The following is a 22,537-nucleotide window of genomic DNA, read 5'->3' on the forward strand; positions in this document are numbered from 1 at the left end:
GCAAAGTTCTGATCGTTTCCTTAAGTGAATTTTCGCGTATTTATCAAGTCAAATATTATTTACTTCCCCGTGACTTAAGCCAAATACGATTTCGTGGGGCTCAGTTGGTTTGAAGGTGAAGAAGTGATTCCAGTACTTCTTTGAAAACACTCACATCACCAAATATTCACAAACATAGACAGCTACCACAACAAGTAAAAGTAATGTTTGTTCATTGCAGTGGTTTTGATACGACATCTCAGTTAGTCTGTGTAATGTTACGCAAGTAACCAAAGACACATGAAACTTTACGTTACAATAGTGTCTTCTTCACGAGGTGTGGTTTATTTTCATGTATGGTTTCTGATACTTTCTCCAGCTAGCTGTAGTGCACAACCAGATTGATTGTATGATTGACAAGGAGTGGCTCGTGGAAATGAATCATTTTTAAATGTTACCAGACAGCAAGCAACAACTTTTTTCATACATTTTCCGCAAATATCAGTCCTTATATGTTAATGTCATAGAAGGTTGAAGGAACTCTAAACAATGAACAGTTAAGTATAACAGATATTCGTTTAACTGTATTATGTGTAGAACATGATGAAAAAAAGACTTGTCACGAACTGAAAATGAATTTTTTTTTTTTTGCTAGGTGCTTTACGTCGCTCCGACACAGATAGGTCTTATGGCGACGATGGGACAGGAAAGGCCTAGGTGTTGGAAGGAAGCGGCCGTGGCCTTAATTAAGGTACAGCCCCAGCATTTGCCTGGTGTGAAAATGGGAAACCACGGAAAACCATCTTCAGGGCTGCCGATAGTGGGATTCGAACCTACTATCTCCCGGATGCAAGCTCACAGCCGCGCGCCTCAATGCGCACGACCAACTCGCCCGGTTACTGAAAATGAATATTGCTTGCATGTATATTTTTCTATTTTCCAGGATGTTAGTTGATGTAATTACATTGCCTCTAGAAAGTTATCGGGATTGGAAAAAGAGAGAAAGAACTGAAAACGTCATCTTCAATATGATTTGAAGCACTTATTTTAAATCCATGCGTCATTTGCGAGGGAGAGCATGCAAAATAAATCAAACACACAGAATACCTAACACAATCCTAGTATGATGTTCCTGGTAGCTATGTATCACCATTTTATTCTTCCACCTCTGGTTTTTGGATTAGTCTAGATACTATTTGGCTGTATGGGGTGAAAAAGGGTACGCTTGACTACAAATTCGTCATCGCCAATTGTCTTGGATTCTGAACAGTATAATTACCCTACAGAAACTAAGCAAATATATTGATTACTTTATCACATAGCGCTATTCATTATCATTAACTAAGTTATAGGGAGAGTATGAACTTCAGGCTTGAATGTCCTTTATTTGTATATTCTCACTAATTGTTTATTTCTTGACACAGATCCTGCAACCATTCGAGGTAGGTCAAGTTTTATATTACATTTGCACTCTTGTTACACAACTCACCAGTTGCAGCTGCTTGATTCACGTATTTTCATATTCTTCTTAACGCATAATTGCACTTAATCAATATTCCACGTGTACTGTATATTATATTTTACTATACAATTCTTTTTCAGAATATTGAGTACATTCCTTCACTTTTTGTCCTAGTACACTAAAATTCTGTCAATGCTATTGAATATAACCTGTGTTCACATCTTCACGATATCGCAGTGGTTTGTAGAGTTACGTAATTGACTGAAACTTCCTGAAGTAATACAGAGTTCAGAACCAATATTTGCATTTTACACGTACTTTATTTTCTGTAAAAAGAATTTCATGCTAAGCTACTAAACACTATGGAATGGAAATTTATCAGCTTAAAACTTACTTGCATAGGAATTTATTTTTTGATGTTATTAACATACATCATGAAACAGTACGTAGGTATACCTCTGTATAAATGAAGATGATTTCAGTGACACTTAAAAAAAATACACGGAGTAAACTTCATTACTTTAGTTCACGAAATCAATAAACACATTCAGAGCTAAACGGTAGATTCTGATTAGTGTGGTTCGCATCATGGTCTCGCTAGGAACTTTTAAAGTTATTCCCCCATACCATTCACCTCAGTAAGACCATGTTACGATGTACGCAACCGTCCCATTCGTTAACTGTACACTTTAGACTGAGCAGTAGTACTCATAAATGCTCGTCAGTGCAGAGTGAAATAAAGTAACTGAATGTAGGACTTTATTCTAGATTAATAATTTGAGCATAATCAAGGAAAGGAAACAACATTAAACACCATGAACAAGACTTATAATAACGAGTCTTCCGTTTAAATTGGATTCTGTTCTATAGTACATATTTGTGCTTCTTTCATAAGATTTGACCACCTTAAAATCGACATCTTGAACTGATGCTTGTGAAACTGTAATTGATTTGTAAATATGAGAAGTAGTTTATATTATATTTTGAGAAAGTTTGTTTAAACTTCTGCATGTTGGATTATCCGTGTTAAATATATAATTCCTTTGGCATGAATTTGAAGAGTAGGGGATGAACATCGTTACCTTTAACGATACGGAGACTACTGAACAATTAGAAGGAATTCAGTGGTGAGATTCAATGGAAAAATGAAACAAGGAAGGAGTCTGAACATCTTCATGTTATCTGTTTTCATATTAACGTGCTTAGATTTGTGAGAGAATGAGAGAATGAATGACTGAAATTTAGTCTGATTTCTATCTAGTCTCAATGTGCCTCTCTCTAATTTTTTCAGGCTTCACGATGGAGCAATGGTGACTTAAACCACTCTTTGGTTGATTGACCTCTTGATATCATGTAACACTCTGTCAGAATATTTACTTTTGCTTTTCAATTTCTTGTCGAGCAGTTCTTTCTCTCCAGAAAAGCAGTGATTATCTTCGCTTCTTATATTAAGGTAAAGCCATAGAATTTGTATTATACCACCCAGTAATGGCTGTGAAGGGGCAAAGTCTAGGAACGGAATTGTAAATATGCTATTTCTGTTTTACTAATGTTGATTGCCATGAAAGGTGAGAGATAAAATGCAGAACAGGTAATGATGTGATATTATTATTTTCAGGTTTCACCAACTAATTCGATAGACTATTTGCCTTATAATTCTATCCAAAGAGCAGTCACCGAGGGAATGAACCACATAACTAGCATTACCAAGAATGCCCTCGTGCCTCACATAACTAGGTAAGTCTAGAAGAATGTTCATAAATATGTCTCAAGCATTCTTCATTCAATGTTAGGCATACATTCCTTCATGACAGGAGAACAGTTCGCAAACATGATCTACTCAATTCATAGTCATGTATATACAGTATTTCTTCTTAAATTACAGTACGTGCTTTCTGGGAGAATATCTGAAATAATTCTTCATTAATCAGTACTAATTAACTAATTTCTTATACTTTACATTTCATTTGAGATTTCATAGAACGTACTTCAAGTGAACATATTTGTTTGAAGAGTTAAGTCAGTAGAAATTAATTGAATAAACTTTATTTCTCATCCAACTACCGAATCTAATCTCTATAACTCAAATTACCTGAAACACTATAGCCAAGTTAGGTCTTTACAGTTAATGAAATGTTAAATTTGTACATGTAATTAAATACATTTATGACGAAAAGTTATTTTAAAAAATAACGAGGACAATAGGGCTTACACTTAGCTCTCACCGTTGCAGATATGTTCTGTTGCCATAGTTGCTTTCATCAACACCACTCAAAGAATCTAAAAATTTCTAATGAACTCTTACCTACCCTTCAATGGAGAATATCGTTCTTTGCTTTTTATGTTTTTACAATTTAAAAGATGAACATTCGAAATTAGGGGTCTTGACTTTCTTTGGCTTGGTGAGATGACTCTTAACTGTAATCCAATCAAATGAATGTGATTGTTAAATTTATTTTCCATATAAAACTGTTTTACTCCAAGATACTTGAAGCAATATTTCATTTCTGAAGGACGGTTGAGGAATGATTATGCCTTCCGACACTTACTGTACATAGCTAAACAAATGTATTTATTATTCGGAAATTGGAGTTGGATGATACCATATATACAATTGTTTTCAGTATTAGGAAATTAATTCTGGTGATATCATGCAATAATGGAAGACTGGACAGCAGAGCAAGGTACACCATATCATTTTTAGAATGAATTTGAAATTCTAAGAGAAAGCAACTTTTTTTAGCGGGAGATTGAGTGATAACCTCAATGGATTTTGCTGATTATACGAAACATATCAGACACTGTATTGCCGACGTATCTAATGTAACTGAACTTTTAGGTGGGAGAACTGGTGGAGATGTCCTGAGACATGACTCCAGTAACCGTCTCAGCACTTTGTTGGGAAGAGAGGAAGAGCAACGTCAGGAGCCTGTTAAGAAAATCTGCACTCATAATAGATCAAATTATTCATATTAATAAATTATTAGTAATTCTATAATACATCATACGTTAGATAGCATTTCCGTCGATCTAGATAACGAAGGAGAGATGGAAACTGAAGTAAAACCGAGATGAACGTTGTTCAACATATCGTCTCTGACCACGAGTGTGACAATGCTCTCCCTGGATGTTAGGAAAAACTTAAAACGGTCCACCTTTTCAATACAAAAATGTTATATTTAAATATTTAATATTAAATTAAATTAAATATTAAAGGAAAATCCACTGTAAATACATCATACTCTAGGAGTGGGTAAATATGTCTTGCAGACAGTATGGTAGAATAAGGTTAATTTTCCTCTACACGCGCTCATAGGAAAATGAACTCAACGAAAATTGTTCTGATGGACTTCATATCAATATGTAGCTGGGAGGCGTGACCAGTCTTAAGGGAAATAATGGGTAGGAAGAGCATTGCCACACTCGTAGTTTTGGCACAGCACCGACGATACTGAATTGTTATTCCATTTGCTAGAATCATGAGACGCGTATGTCTGCTTAAATAAAATTATACAGCATACTATTAAGAAACATGAAATATGACAAATATTAACCTTCAGTTGGTCGAGGCATGAGCGCAGCTCTCCTTTCTTTTCGCATTCCGTGTAAAATTATATTTAATGGTTGAGCTCCTTGGATTAATGGTCAGTGCCGTGGCCTTCGGTTCATTTCAAATTCCGACTGGGAAGGAAATTTTGTCCGAATTTGGTTAATTTAAACTAGGTCGGGATTTGAGTGCTTGTGGTCGTCTTAATATATATCTTCATTTACACATAATGCGTCACGCTACAAGCCACCACAGAAACACGGCAACAGTCAATACACCATTCCACACAGCGTTAGCTTCAGGAAGGGCATCCGGCCAGGAAAAAAAGGAGAAGAATATGGAGCCAAATAGTCGAGCCTTGGAATAGCTGCTTGTTGGGGCTTCAGAAATGCGGTAAAATCGTGGAATGGTTAAGAGTCGCCTTTAGTGGTAGTCAGAATCTGTTTCGGTGAACTGTGCGGTTAAACTGATCGCTGTGTTTACGCTCGACCACTGACCTTCAGTCACAATCGGAACCTGTTTGTGAGAACTGTATTAGAGGGCAGAGATCAAATTATTATTATTATTATTATTATTATTATTATTATTATTATTATTATTATTATTATTATTATTATTATTAATATTAATATTACTGTTTAAAGGGACTTCACATCTAGATCACCAACCCCAGATACTTCTTAATACAACATTGGCTAACGATATGGGTACTGATTGTGCAATTCAGAAAATAAAAATTGCACACCTATTTAGGAGTGTATCCTGACTCTCACCTTATTATATCACTTATAGGAGTAGTGTTAAACCTTTTATATGCTTGATTGCTTCATGTAGTAACTAGTTTAAATTCTAGAGTACAGTAATTTCAGCAAAAATGTATGTTAACAATGGTTATGGGAAGTTCTTTCTATGTAGGAACACTAGACCACTGTATAGCAATCTTCATTGCGAGGTTTGAGTGACATACATTTTGAAAATTTTAGATCAGTAGATGATGATGGATTAACTCTCGAAATATTTACATTGCACGAAAATGTCGCAAATCAAACTGTGGACCAGGATAAGGAATAAGAAGTACTTACGATAAATTAGAATCAATCGAAGAAGGTATAAATTTTTACACGGCATGAATAGGCGGATGGACTTTAATCATAATTATTTCGATTAAAATAGTTTACCAAATGATAATAATATGCATTTGAATCGTATAAAAAACACAGTAATTCACAAGGCCTCTATTTATAGAAAATAACTATCCCATAAAACTATCCTGCCAGACTCAGTCCCGTGTGAGGTGAACACCGTCTGGTAATTGGTACACATTCATTACCGGTATGTATTTCACTCAGAAATGCAATCTCTTTCTCGAAATTACGATGTAGCCCATTCCGTCGCTCCGTCTACCATGATATATGGATATCACCGAATTACCTGAATCCATTTTCTAGGGCTCATTCTTCACTAGAATTTCAAATACCTTCCATTCAATGCCCAAAGAATGTGGAATTTAGTGTCGCTGCAATGCGAATCTGACAAGGCTCTTCCTCGCCATTATTTCCCTTAAGACTGGTCACACCACCCAGCCTCATATTGATATGCAGTCCATTAGAACAATTTTCGTTAAGTTCATCCTCCTATGCTCGTTTGTAAAGGAAAATAAATCTTAAATACATCATATCTAGGAGTGGATAAATATGTCGTGCATAAAATGAAATGTCGTATGGCTTTTAGTGCCGGGATATCCCAGGAAGGGTTCGGCTCGCCAGGTGCAGGTCTTTCTACTTGACACCCGTAGGTGACCTGCGCGTCGTGATGAGGATGAAATGATGATGAAGACAACACATACACCCAGCCCCCGTTCCATTGGAATTAACCAATTAAGGTTAAAATCCCCGACCCGGCCGGGAATCGAACCCGGGACCGTCTGAACCGAAGGCCAGTATGCTGACCGTTCAGCCAACGAGTCGGGCATGTCGTGCATACATATATTCCTACAGTACGATAGACTAAGGTTTATTTTCCTGTATCCGGTTTATGACACACCTTGATGCAGGTGGTAAAAAATGAACCTGCTTTAAGCAGCACGTGAACAAAACTGTTGTTACAAAGACATATTACTAATACCTGGATAACTATAACACAAGACCTGGCATTCGGACAATGGCGGGTTGGAACTCCACTACCGGCAGCCCAGAAGATGGTTTTCCGTGGTTTCCACTCTTCGGACCAGGCATGTGCTGGGAGTGTACCTTAATTAGGCTATAGCCGCTGCCCTTATCCCACTATCCCAATATGACCTGTGTGAATGCACTTTAAACGAAGATAATTACGATTTTTTATTTATGACTTACCTTCATGAAAGAAGTAATTTTTACTGTTAGAATATCGGATTTTACTTCGAGCGCGGTTTCTTTCCTCGAGTTTTTTCTTCACATTAATTAGCAATGATTATTGGTTATCGTTGTTGTTTGGGTAAAAGGTCATATCTCACAATATTCTTCCTATCCATTATTTTCCTTAAGAATGGTCACGCCTCCCAGCCACGTACGGATATGCAGTCCATCAGAACAATATTCGTTGTGTTCATTTTCGTATGCTAATGTGTAAAGGAAAAAGAACCTTAAATACATTATACTGTAGGAGTGCGTAAATAAGTCATACAAACATACATTCCTAGAGTGTGGTACTCGTAAGCATAGGAAAATGAACACAACGAATATTGTTGTGATGGACTAAATATCCATATGTGGCTGGGAGTCGTGACCAGTCTTAAGGAAAACAATTGATATGAAGAGCATTGGGAGATCTAAATTTTTGCCCGAACGGCGACGATATTACTTTGCATGGTTCGTTAGTGTAACGTTCCGGAACTCTTATCGGAACTTTTGAATACTGTAATTACAGATATAGGCAAAATACACACACTACAATACAGGTTATAGACCCGAGCGAATTGACTGCTTTGTTCAAGGCATGCAGATTTTTGCTTGCATTCGGGAGATGGCGGGTTAGAACTCCAATGTCGGCAGACCAGAAGATGGTTTTCCGTGGTTGGCAGTCTTCAAAAGAGGCATATCGTCTTTGCCGGGATAAAACCTCCTATGTGATAATATTTGGGAGATATACTGACCCGCAGCACATACATTATGAAGAGCGAGCATGCCTAATATTGCACCATAGGTGACAAAACATTACCGGGCAAAGTTCCAAGCTAAAATATTTCACATAGGAAGTTTTGTCCCGGCAGCGACGATATACTGGGTCTGTACTTAATTAATGCTTATCCCTCTGTCGCCATAAGACCTGTCTGAGTCGGTGGGACGTAAAATGAACAGCAGAAAACATTTCATAGGATAGCTTTTATCATTTACAAGTGCACGAATCTTATAAGTAAGAACTTGTTAAGTTCCTTGAACGAGTCAACAACTAATAATATCGTCGCTTCACCGGTAAATCGTTGTATCCCACAATACTCTTCCTATCCATTATTCTCCTTAAGACTGGTCACGCCTCCCAGCCACATATGGATACGCAGTCCATCAGAACAATGTCCGTTGTGTTCGTTTTCCTATGTCGACGATTAAACGAAAATGAACCTTACATGCATTGTACACTAGGAGTGTGTAAATACGTAATGCAAACGTACATTCCTACAGTACGGTACTGTAAGGTTCAGTTTCCTTTACACATGGGCATAGGAAAATGAACACAACAAAATTTGTTCTGATGGACTGCATATTCATACGTGGCTGGGAGGCGTGACTAGTCTTAAGGAGAATAATTGAAAGGAAGAGCTTTGTGGAATACAACCTTTTACCGGTCGAGCGACGATATATAAAGGCGTATGGCCTCCGGAGAGATCTGGTGCGGGTCTTCTTCTCGTAGACGGCCTATTAGGCGACCTGCATGTCTATGAAGATGAGGGCCCTACCTAGGATGATTTCTAATGCTGAATACGCCACACATACCCAGCCTCCGAGCCATTAGAATTAACCAATTAAGGTTAAAATCCTCAACCCGGCCGGGAGTCGGACACGGGACACACGGGACCATCGGGACCAAAGGCCAGCACGCTAACCATTTAGCCATGGAAGGCAACAATGAATACTGAGTTAAGCTCTTCTCAAACAATTCGGAAAATATCGTCACTATTCATATCAGACATGACATGACTGACTTTCAGAAGTGTATAGTAAGAGTCTATTTAAAAATCTCCTAAAGGGTTTTGAAACACTCAAATTGTATAACAGCATAAGTACTTAGAAACATAGATTAGTGATTACTGTTCCCACTCTGTATTAAACAGTTGCACATACTGTATTCAGGAGTTCACATTGATCAGCAGTAGCTCGTTTAATTAGAATGCTGAAATATTATAGTTGCTTCTTCTTCTTCTATTCCCTGAACGTTTGCCAATAACTTGGTGTGTATATTATGTGTAGTTTTACAGCCAGATTCCTTCAACGCCGGTAACCCTGTTAGGGATATACGGTATTCACTACTGCGTGTTTCTGTGGTTGTTTGTCGTTTTATATGTTGTATATAAATTAAAATGCTTATTAAACCGAACATAAGCATCCATCCCTCAAACTAGAGGAATTAACCTGACGCGGTTAAAATCCAGGGTCCCGCCGAGAATCGAACTTAGGGTTCTCTGAACTGAACGCCACTACTCTGACCATTCAGCCAAGGAGACGGATATTATAGTTGTTTCCTCGATGAGAAGAATTATTTTGAGATACATGTGACTGAGGGACAACATCAAAGTTAATGGAAAACCTTATCAAGGTCTTGAAGAATCCCATCGTTCTGAAGTTAGAATTATTTAACTTGAATTATTTATCAGATTAAAATTTTCAAAAACTTGCATTAATACCGATTATTAAGGAACTTCCACTCGTCATTGAAACTTTGAACTTAAAATTCTCTGAAAAATGAAATATCTGAGAAGCTGATACATTACAGTTTCTAAATTCGTTAAATACCGTCAAATTTAGTGGTGTGAAAAACGAAATCCCTTCACAGTAATCACAGTAAGTCGTTTAGAGAACATGATTCCTTCTTATAAAAACTCAATATACCGTCGCTGCGCGAGCAAAACGTCATATCCCACAATGCTTATTTCCTTTAAGACTGGTCACGGCTCCTAGTCACAAGCGGATATGCAGTCCGTCAGAAGAATTTTCGTTGTGTTCAATATCCTATGTTTAAGTATAAAGGAAAATGAACCTTGCCGTACCGCACTCTAGGAATGTTTGTTTGCGCGACGTATTTACGCACTTCTACAGTATAATGCAACGGTGGCTAGGAATGTCGCACCTGTGCAGCACATTGATACGCTGTGCGATTAGCTACTCTCACGCTTGCACTGCTGAACTGCTCCTCGCAGCGTGACAGACTCGACTAGCCAATCAGGAGGAGAATACTGCTCTCCCACCTCACCGATTAACAACACTCCGACACCCCAGCCATCTAGTCGTAGCAGTCATCCTTTCTCGGTCCGAGAATTTCACACCGCTCATTATTTTGTTATTATATTATTGTGGTTTATACGTCATATACAATAAATAAATAAATAAATAAATACAAATCCATACGATACGTCCTTGTTTGAATAAACCTGTGACCTTACATTCTATTTAACAAGATGTCACATAACAATTGCTGTTGTATCATATTCTCCTATGTGGACAGCGTCATAGTGACGCTGGACAGTAAATTTCCGAAGTTTACCGATGAAGAAATGAAATGGCGTACGGCTTTTAGTGCCGGGAGTGTCCGAGGACAAGTTCGGTTCGCCAGATGCAGGTCTTTTGATTTGATGCCCATAGGCGACCTGCGCGTGGTGATGAAGATGCAATGATGATGAAGACGACACATACACCCAGCCCCCTGCCAACGAAATTAACCAATTAAGGTTCAAATTCCCGACCCTGCCGGGAATCGAACCCGGGACCCCTGTGACCAAAGGCCAGCACGCTAACCATTTAGCCATGGAGCCGGACAGTTAGCCGATAGTCTGATGGAAAAACAAGCGTTTATAATTGTTTCCGTCGGATGTGAAAAAGAACTGCGATTCCCAGTCCGTTTTAAAGGACTGCAAATTGTCACCACCTTCTTTCGTTTTTGATGTGCTTTCCATAATGCAATGCGTTTAACAACAGCACTTCCAACGAACCGCCACCCTGAACCGTGTATGCTATGTTCACTTATACAATGCACCTGGCCAACTCTAGTGTCAGTGCTCCCACCGCATTACGTCTCTCTCTCCCCGAGAGCCGACACGCCTGCCAAGCTCTTCCTGCTTGTGAAGTCAGTGTGCGGTAACTGTACACATTGTGAACTGTGCAGCGTTTGGGCACCGCTGGTATAATGTATGTAAGATTGATTTTCCTTTACAACGCAGCAAAGGAAAATGAACACAACGAAAATTGCTGTGATCGACTGTACATCTGTATGCGGCTGGGATACTTGACCAGTCTTGAGGAAAATAATGGAAAGAAAGAGCATTGTGAGATACGAGGTTTTGCTTGCACAGTGACGATACCTGCAAAAACTCAGTTTGAATCTTTGATTACTATACGATTCCTAGGTTAGGCCGTGCTGTGCCATGTAGCAGGAACCATATTTTCCAACATCCTTACACAACTGCATCATGCAAATCTTACAATGTTTTGGAACTGTTAGAAAGAAAACTGTATTGCATTTTGCTTGTGATCTTTCAAATGCTAGTGAATTTCTCGTCACAACGTTTTATCGATTGATTTCAGTGCTATGTCAATGCAAGATGTCGGAGGGCCCAAGGAGGAAGAGTCCATACCCCTGCGTCCAATTACAGTCTCAAATGGGGACCCTGAAAGAACTTACGGGCCTTATCAAGTTATTGAGTAAGTAACTTGCTAATTAATATTTCTAACTTCTTCCCTACTAAGTACAGGCAATTTCTGTTGTTCTCATATTGTAGGTTCAGTACATTCTGTACATACATTATATTATTAAGTCCAATCAGAATGCTATCCTTTGATCTTGTGCAAATTTCAGCAAACTCAGCGGGGGCCAGTTTCTTCACCCCAACAATTACGGTAAGCGGGAGTGTGGGGAGAGCATGGTGTGCTGCGTGTGAGTGGCTTGTCCCCCTTTCCTAGTGCCTAGCGTTCCTACTAACATTGTAACACGTGGCCCCTCCTGCCTTACAGTCTGCAGGGGGAATACAGCCCCGAGCTGACCCCCCCTACGCCCCCTCCCCGGCGAGTCCCAAGAGGCGTTGGGGGGGGCTCGTTCCGCCTGGGCTGCATTGGTCGTGAGGGCCGGGAGGCTCGCGAGGGGTCGTCCAGTTTCTCCCGCATAGCAAGTGGACTGAAGATGGCTCAAGCGCAGGCAATGGCAGTGGCAGTTGCGGGATTCCTGCCGGACAGCACGGGGCACGGGCTGGCGCAAGGACGACGCTCCCCCCTCTCTCACAGGGCTTCCTTCCACGGCAGAGGTCAGACCCTCCCCTACCACTCATCTCCCGCAGTCTTGCTAGCTGTCCCCACTCATCAGACTTTGATAGATCCTTCTGATCATAAAATTCAATTTAATTAAATAAATTTTAAATTTTCACTAACTGAAAGTTATTTAGGGTATTTTCACCTTGACAATACATTCAACAAGAATTGTCTTGATTCCAGTGCCTCGGACGGGTGAATCCAACGGTAGCTTGGGAACAGAACGATTGTCACATTCTCTCCCTGGTAGTCCTGCTGATCGACGACCGAATTTTCCCGAAGTCGTTGGATCCGCAGAAAGTCTAGTAGGAAGAGTAAGTTTGTACAATATTTTTGAGCAGTTTTATATTCCACCGCATATATCTGCATACTCATTTACGTATGTCTATTTTCAGGTGTTAGTGGAACAAGGACTAGGCAAATACTGTGATCCAGAATTTGTGCGTTATACATCAAGAGAAATGCAGGAAGCACTGGACATGACTCAGGAAGAAATGGACAGAGCAGCTCATCATTTGTTGCTGCAAGAGCGCCAAGGAAGGCCGTTGTCCTTCCAAATAGCCAGTGTTGGTGGAGAATCTGTTCGTGGGGACGCTGATCCTCATTTATAGCAGAAAGCCCCACTTTCTTCTTGCCGACTTCTTTCGGCTTGCATTACCAAGTGCCTCATTTACATTTCCCAATTGGGGAAGTTTTCGTCAACCTTGACACAAAGTGTCGCTTTTTCATACTTACCCCAGTTTTACTCGTTGTGGATTGTTTCTCCAATTGAAGAAGATTTCAGTGGTAACCATGAACATTGCTTTGACACATGGACCAAATATTGGAGATATACTGGGATACTTGAATTATTTTCTAGCTGTTCCATTTCATGTACTGATGTGTAGAATGGAAGGAAACATTCTGCAATACATATCTTATGCATGAATGCTACTAATGTAAACCCTGGCTGGCCCAGGAGCAACAAATAAATTGTTAATAAAATTTCCAAACCTGTTTCTACTTTATAATGAAGGCAAGTTCAGATTTCTAATTGGCTCACTTACAGTTCAATTGTGGGGGTTTGCTGTTTCCTTTTTCCAAATAAAATTTGGCATAACTGTTATTTGATTTATTATAATCGTTAAATCTATCTACAAAGTATATTTATAAAAATTAAGAAGTCTAATTTCTCCAGACTCATTGTTGATCTCACTACGTTTCAAAGACATAAGTTTTATAGGTAAATAATTCTTCAGATTCTTTACTTAATGAAGTTTAAAACTTCACTGAGTCATTACTTGGCCTTCAAGAAATGTACTTATGTTTTATAATAATGTTGTTGCCAAATAGTGACCAATCTATTGTAAAGCATGGTGAATTTTGATGTATGTATATCATGATTCTGCAAGAGGTCAAGAAGGTAATTTACTGTCCTCTTCAGAATGGTGGCGGACTTTCCAAATGTTGCCAAATATTCTTACTTTAATGCCAATCAAATACAACCAAAATGAAATGTAACTACATTTTATGTAGTTGTTTATTTTCTGAGTCATTTGGAATCCTTTTGAAGCTAATTTTGCTATGCTGTGTTCAGTGCTGGTATGGACAGGATAAACCATTGCTTAGTGGGTGTTTTGTAGCCGTCTAGCGAATGAATTTAATTGCCTCTATAAAGTGCTGAGCCACTACTATCTGATGAACTTCTTCATGAAAGAGAAGTGAATATCCTTTGTGATAAATGGGAAATTCTTCAAGTAATGATTTGTACAAAACTGTATAGAAATGTTTCTACAAATGTTTTTTGTCATGAAATTTGTACAGGACTGTAAAACAATTGTTCCCAATAAATTTTGAGCTGAATAGAAATTCCACTACTATGTTAGTACCTATACGTTTTACGGCATTCTACTCTGTGTCAGAAAAGGTATCTTCCATGTTTTAATCTCAAATGTAAATATTATGTAACTGGACATAGGATGTTAGGTTATAAATATTTTATTTTTCATAATACTTGTTAGTGAATATCAGGATTGTGTAATTAAGAATTATACACCTTACATGGTGAACATTGCTACCACTTATAAAAACATACCAGTTTCGCCGACTGATAACAGATTAAAATATTTTCCTAAAGTTAATGAAGGGATAAGCTGCACGTATGCCAATATTGAAGGGGAATTATTTCACTTTATCAACTCACGCAAACTGAAATCCGAAAATTGTGTACAGCCTTATTCAACATCTTAGATTTCACCGTTAGGACAGTAGTTTGTAACATGAAGGTTATAAACCAGCTAACAGACAAAATCATGCCTTTGAGTTAATTATAAGTACTTTAAGACAGACACAGTTTCCGAGAAGGACATTTCAGGAACCATTAATGAACAAGGAAAGTGTGTATGTCAGAATCTTCAAAAGGGAGCAGTATTCAGTCAGCAGTATGTAAAGATTGTTGGTTACAAGGATAAGGTCCAGATAGTGGAGGTGACTAATACTAAAGAAGTATTAAAATTTACCAATGATAACAATGACATTTACAGTAAGAAACAAAAGTTGAAAACTAGAAAAGCAGCTAGAATTGATAAGATTTCTTGGGATATACTAAAGACAATGACCTGGGATATAGTACCATACCTGAAGTACTTATTTGATTATTGTTTAAATGAAGGAGCTATACCAAATGAATTGAAAGTTGCTATACTAGCCCCTGTGTAGGGTGATAGACATAAAGCTGAAAATTATAGGCCAGCCAGTTTGACATGCATTGCATGCAAGCTTCTGATTATATTAGAAATGTTTGCGAAATTAATAACTAGTTTGATAGAAGGCAGACTTGATTTAGGAAAGGTTATTCCACTGAAGCTCAACTTGTCGGATTCCAGCAAGATAATATGAGATATCTTGGATTCAGGAGGTCAAATGGACTGTATCGCGATTTACCTATCTAAGACATTTGGTAGGGTAGAACATGGGAAACTACTGGCAAAAGATGAGTGCAATTTAACTACACAAAAGAGTGACTGAATGGGTGGCTACATTTCTGAAAAATACAACTCAGAGAGTAGGCGAAGCCTTATCTGTCCCTGTAATAATTAAGAGGGGAATTCCTCACGGCAATATTATTGGACCTTTATGTTTTCTTATATCGCTGGCTTACAAAGAAAACTTTTTAACTCCCAATGCTCTTCCTAACCATTATTTTCGTTAAGACTGGTCACGCCTCCCAGTTACATATGGATGTGCGGTCCATCAGAACAATTTTCGTTGTGTTCATTTTCCTATGCGACTGTGTAAAGGAAAATGAACCTTAAACACGTTATACTGTAGGCTGCGTAAATACATCCCCAAACATACTTCCTAGAGTGCGGTAGGGTAAGGTTTACTTTCCTTTACACGTTCGCCTAGGAAAATGAACCCAACGAAAATTGTTCTGATGGACTGCATATCCATATGTGGCTAGAAGGCGTGACCTGTCTTAAGGGAAATAATGGCCAGGAAGATCATTGGGAGTCACAAGTTTTTCTTAGTAAGCCAACGATATGTATCAATGACATGTGTAAAGAAGTGGAATCTGAGATAAGACTTTATGCAGATGATGTTATTCTGTGCATTGTAGACTAATAAATAAGTTGCAAGATTGTGAGCAACTGGATAATGACTTCGATAATGTTGTGAGATGGACAGTTGGCAATGGTATGATGATAAACGGGGTTAAAAGTCAGGTTGTGAGTTTCACAAATAGGAAAAGTCCTCTCAGTTTTAATTACTGCATTGATGGCGTGGAAGTTCGTTTTGGGGATCATTGTAAGTACCTAGGTGTTAAATTGTGGGAACATCTTCATTGGGGTAATCACATAAATAGGATTCTTAATAAAGGATACAGATCTCTGCACGTGGTTATGAGGATGTTTAGGGGTTGTAGTAATGGTGTAAAGGAGACGACATACAAGTCTCTGGTAAGGTCTCAAATAGAGTATGATTCCAGTGTATGAAACTCTCACCATGATTACTTGATTCAAGAACTGAAAAGAAAAAAAAGCAGCTCGATTTGTTCCGGGGTATTTCCGAAAAAAAAGAGTAGCGCTAGTAAAATGTTCAAAAGTTTGGGCTCGGAAGACTTGGGAGAAAGAAGACGAGCTGCTTGACTAAGTGGTATGTTCCAAGCTGTCAGTGGAGAGATGGCATGGAATGACATTAGTAGACGAATAAATTTGAGTGGTGTCTTTAAAAGTAGGAAAGATCAGAATATGAAGAATTTGGAATTCAATAGGACGAATTGGAGCAAATATTCGTTTATAGGTAGGGGAGTTAGGGATTGGAATAACTTACCAAGGGAGATGTTCAATAAATTTCTAATTTGTTTGAAATCATTTAAGAAAAGGCTGGGAAAACAACAGTTAGGGAATCTTCCACCTGGGTGACTGCCCTAAATGCAGATCAGTGGTGATTGATTGATTGATTGATTGATTGATTGATTGATTGATTGATTGATTGATTGATTGATTGATTGATTGATTGATTGATTGATTGATTGATTGATTGATTGATTGATTGATTGATTGATTGATTGATTGATTGATTGATTGATTGATTGATTGATTGATTGATTGATTGATATCGTAATTCTTCTTTTATTGTTATGACAGAAGTTACACGTGTACCTTGTAATAAAGTAAATCATACTGTTGATATTCAGAAGAAAGAAGAAAGTAATACCTGGACAAAATTGATCTCAAAAGAACAGAAATAAGCTATATGCCACAAAGTTTGCAGTATAAACTATCTATACGAAAAAGTCTGATATCATATATATGAGTATTAATCAACACGTAGATGACAGCGTGAAAAACCCCAGAGGGGGTGATTCTCCACCAATGGTTTTATTGAAAGAAGTCCCCCGCGATATTTCCTGGATGAAAGAGTTTATGTTAAAATAACAGAGATAAAGGACCAAACATACATGAATAATAGTAATCAGTGCCATTCATTGTGTGTACATAGAATAAATTAACAGAAAAAATACAATGTTATAAATCAACATTCCCAAAAAAATTGGTAAGTATACAAGTGTGGAAGAAATATTTCATGTAAGCCTAGTTTTAATTAACATAATTTTTATCATCGTCTTTTCGTTTTCAATGGGATCATTTCGATTTTAAGCATTTAAAATCAATTCGAACATTCCAAAAATATATACACTAGACCTACATATAAACTAGGACACTCCTCAGCAATTTGCACCCTGCTGTAGAATTACGTCACTGCGGAACCAATACCACGTATCTGACACTTACGACTGGTCACGCCTCCCAGCCAAATGTGGATGTGCAGTCCATCAGAACAATTATCATTGTGTTGATTTTCCTATGCTGACGAATAAAGGAATATGAACCTTAAATAAATTATGCTGAGGGAGAGCGCAAATGCGTCATGCAAGCATACACTCCTACAGTGCAGTACAGTAAGTTTAATTTTCCTATACACTTCCGCAAGGAAAATGAACACAACAAAAATTGTTCTGATGGACTGCACATCCATTTGTGCCTGGGAGTCTTAAAAAATAATGAATACAAAGAGCATTGTCAACTAAGCGGCATTGCTCGCGCAGCGACGATTATGTATTTAAGGTTCGTTATGCTTTATACATTAGCATAGCCAAACAAACACAATATTTTCTTTTTTTGATGGACTGCAAATCCGTATGTGGCTAGCAGGCGGGACAGGGTATAAGGATTTTTTTTTTACAAGTTGCTTTACGTTGCACCGACACAGATATGTCTTATGGCGACGATGTGATAGGAAGGGGCTAGTAGTGGAATTAAATAGTCGTGGCCTTAATTAAGGTACAGTCCCAGCATTTGCCTGGTGTAAAAATGGGAAAACACGGAAAACCATCTTCAGGGCTGCCGATAGTAGGGTTCGAACCCACTATCTCCCAGTTACTGGATACTGGCCGCACTTAAGCGACTACAGCTATCGAGCACGGCTTAAGGAAAATAATGGATAGGAAGAGCATTGTCAGATTACCCGGTATTGTTTCCGCAGCGACGATAACTTGTTATATCGTCACTCCTATGCTAAAACCGTGAATGTGACAATGCTCTTCCTATCCATTATTTCCCTTAAGATAGGTCACGCCTGCAGCCACATATTTATTTACAGCCCATCAGAACAATATTCGTTAAGTTCACTTTCCTGTGCGGGGGTGTAAATGAAAATGAACCTTAAATACATCATAGTCCAGAAGTGGGTAAATATGACATGTAAAAATACATTCCTACAATACAGAACAGTAAGGTTCATTTTCCTTTACACATAGGCATAGGAAAATGAACTCAACGAAATTTGTTCTGATGGACTGCATATCCATATGTGCCTGGGAGGCATGATCAATCTTAAGGGAAATAATGGATGGGAAGGGCATTGTCACGTTCGCGGTTTTGGCATAGGAGTGAAGATTTGAGAACCATACATGTTTCTTAGCCAACGATCAAGTCCGGGTAAAACTGCCTGTTTTTGGTCGAATACATTCCATCATTTTCAGCATACCTTTCTTCTTCTGAGCCCTTAACTCGAACGATCAGTGAAGGGCTGCAATTCCAAGTTGAAAAATACTCCATTTTAACCAATTCACGTAAAATGCGGTGATGGATTGAGTACTGTAATTAACGGAATCTTTGGTTTGTACACAACAACTCTTTTGCACCTCTCTGCTCGTAACCAACACCTACCGATATGAAGACTGTTGTGTCATTTTGTTGTTGAGTGAATGTCTAGGATTTCTCCCCGCTCCCCCCCCCCCCCAGTTTAGGGTTTTAAACGTCTTTATGGCCTGGAGTCTTTTATTACAGCTTCTAGATACTTCATACCTTGATATATTATAGTTTCCGCCTTTTTTCCATCAATGCGAAGTCACGATCGCAGGCAGAAAATGCTGTGTACAACTTGGATGAGCTTATGTTCAATATGTTTATATGAACCCAGTTGAACAAGCAATAGGTACAGGAACATCAGTATTCTGCTTTTGATGGGTTACGCACAACTGTCATTCCAGACAACTAAGTTCTTGTTTGTGAGATTTGGTATAATTTTATTCAAAGCAAGAAGAAGTGCAGACGCCATTTAATTGCCGCCCGTAGATGGTTCTCCCTCATGCCACAAACACATGACTCCTTCAGATGTATTGTGGACATGAATCTGAAATGTTATAACACCCAAATTTTCCCGAATAATAAATTGTTGAGTTGGTCAGGAAAGGACGCTGGAAAACGTTCTGTAAATCCATCGTGATGGTACATATTTTCATGTTTGGGAGGGTTAATTCGATACCGTCTTATTCCATTGTCATAAAGGCCTTCTTACGGTTATGGAGGACTAAACGCATATTTGCTTGCTGTGTTTAAGCTTTATTATTAACATTTGCTTGAATTCTATGGCAATTACAAACTTTCTGGGTGTCTACTCGTCCTTTTCTGAAGCTTTAATGAGATAAATCCTCGTGGAATAGAGTATAATAGAACTTTTAGTTCACACCGGTGTTAGGAAGCAGTTCAAGGAAAGCGTATAGAAGTCGATGTACATTTCAATCACCACTGTGATACTTTTGACTTCTGATTTTGTGTAGCATAATAGCTTACGTCTTTGGGGATGAATTTTATGTGTTAGATGACCTAATTTCTATCAGCATCAAAAAATTTAGAACGGGTACCACCTCCTCGTGTATCCTTGTTTGTACTAGATCCTCCCCTTTATTTGTATTTATGAAGGTTAACACCACGTTGTGACAGAGAAAATATCCATAAATATTTTCCTGTATATGCGTGTATGTTTGCCAGTCATGTCAGGGACAATGTGGCTTACAGTACCCTGACACCTACTTTTGACAATGTTGATAGAGCAACACTCGTCCGGAAACTCAAATACCTAATAGGGGCTACACATCCGATAACAATTATAATCTCGAATATCCTCAAACATAACTTTGTCCAAATATCAGACAACATAACCCTATTCAAAAACGTAACCCAAACAAACGGAGTCCTACAAGGTGACCCAATCAGCCCAATTTTTTTCAACATAACAGCAGACATCACATAAATAATCATAGATACCTCAACAATGCTTATACTTTACGCAGATGATATGGCAATAGGCTCAAAAAACATAGAAGAGCTCCAAGAGGTCCTCAACAGGCTCGCATCATGGGCAGAAAGAAACGGTTTGCAAATAAACCACAACAAAACTAAACAAATGACCTTTAGGAAAGGAGGAAAACATGCACTTAAAAATACAATAACCATGTACAACAAACCTCAAGAAGTAGTGCCGAAATTCAAGTACCTTGGAGTTACCCTCCAAACTACTCTAACATCCTACAATATCCACGTCAAAGAAAGAGCAGCCGCAACAATAAAAGCCATCTACAACATTCAACAACCTCAACAAATATCAATGGGTACAGCAATGCTACTGTTCAGGACAGCCATATCACCAATAGCAACCTATGGGATTAGCATCACCTGGGAAACACTCACACTCAGCGACCTGATGACAATCAAAAAAGTCAAGGCCCGATATCTCAAAAGAATTCTAGGCATTGGGAAGTCAGCTCCTTCAAGGTTAACATATGTTCTAACCAAAGAGGACTACTTCATTGACGATATCAAAACACAGTTTTGTCTACCAAACACCAAGACTATGAAATGCACGCCGAACATTAAACGAGAAACGAAATGCTATTTGGTCCGACTTCTACTCCACGGACGCCATAATGACGGAAGAGTGGAAGCAAGCAAATTACGAGCCACGGCACGTAATCACACGTTACGCCACTCATGGATTTCACCACAGATTCTGCCAAACCAAAAACTTCCACCAGCCGAACGAAGACTGTATATGTAACCTGTGGAAAGATCATTGTGAAAGATACCATGCACAAAACTGCAAACTGAGGACAACCTCAATAATAAGAATAGCATTAGCATAATTGACCATCTTTACAAAAATTGCCTTTTCATATTGTGCGCTTTTCATTTAATAAATAAGATGCAACACTATAGTTACCATAGCGACGTCTGTTCACAGGTATAAATAGCTCTCCTGCTTAAGTTCATCGCCCTAACGATAAAAATCCTTGAACAAGGTCTGCATAGTAGTACCGGAATGTAGTTTACATTGGAACGTGCAGTGACACACCGTCACTGCGCGAGAAATGCCGCGTATCTGACAATAATCTTCCTATTCGATATTTTTCTTAAGACTGGTCACGCCTCCCAGCCACATATAGATATGCAGTCCATTAGAACAATGTTTGTTGTATGCGCGTATGTAAAGGAAAATGATCACTTCCTGTGTTGAATTCTCTTAAATCTGTCTTTTCTCTTCCTCCTTGAACTAATGTTTACATTTTACAATGTCATCAGATATTACAAACAACGTTCAAAAATACAACCACATCCAAGACGATCACCTCAGTCATGAGGATGCATTGTAATGTGTTAGAACAGCTGCGTGGCACATAGCTTGGTAAGAACTTCCAGCCATATAGAGCTTACATAACAGCGCTATCACTGGACAACGTTCTGAACAAATTCTACGAGGCCTGATGCTTAGCGCAACTTGGAATAAACTGGCTTTGGCACGTAGATATAAAAGTGGCTTTTAGCTAGTCAAGAACTTCTATGCTATAATTTATTATATACCAGCAATGATCATATTTACCGATAAAAGCACTGTGATAGGAATAGGGAATGTCGGAAGTTACTGATGTTGCATGATAACTTTCCACGACTTTACGCTACTATAAACAAGTCATAAAAAACGTAACGGATCTCATTGTGCCACGCGCACATTTTATTTAGCGTCTCAGTTCATGAAGAGTAGTTGGCCGTGTTCGACACCTAGTTAGATGTCGTCCTATCCCGTCTCTTAAGGGTTCTAAGTCTCCTACTGGCCTTGCTCGTGAAGTACAAAGGAAGTATGCCTCGTACACCTAAGGTAATTCTGGAATTTTAGAAAAACAAATCCAAGGAATACGACAATCACAGTTGAAATGTATAAAGAGAAGGCTCCATTATGGTG

General features: G+C 38.5%; 1 protein-coding gene across 4 annotated transcripts in view; it reads left to right on the forward strand.

The window, feature by feature from the left end:
* Window positions 1-14,323, forward strand: part of Ca-alpha1D (Ca[2+]-channel protein alpha[[1]] subunit D) — a 1,069,984-nt gene extending 1,055,661 nt beyond the window's left edge. For all 4 annotated transcript variants that reach the window (XM_067140589.2, XM_067140588.2, XM_067140586.2 and 1 more), the window contains 5 exons: window positions 3,060-3,178; window positions 11,759-11,875; window positions 12,030-12,070; window positions 12,659-12,789; window positions 12,871-14,323. In XM_067140589.2, the coding sequence (XP_066996690.2) occupies window positions 3,060-3,178; window positions 11,759-11,875; window positions 12,030-12,070; window positions 12,659-12,789; window positions 12,871-13,086 (624 nt within the window). In that variant the 3' untranslated portion in view covers window positions 13,087-14,323. The remainder of the gene's footprint in view (window positions 1-3,059; window positions 3,179-11,758; window positions 11,876-12,029; window positions 12,071-12,658; window positions 12,790-12,870) is intronic.
* Window positions 14,324-22,537: the final 8,214 nt, after the last annotated feature.

Source organism: Anabrus simplex, chromosome 2 (genome assembly GCF_040414725.1).
Source record: "Anabrus simplex isolate iqAnaSimp1 chromosome 2, ASM4041472v1, whole genome shotgun sequence".
Classification (NCBI taxonomy): domain Eukaryota; kingdom Metazoa; phylum Arthropoda; class Insecta; order Orthoptera; family Tettigoniidae; genus Anabrus; species Anabrus simplex.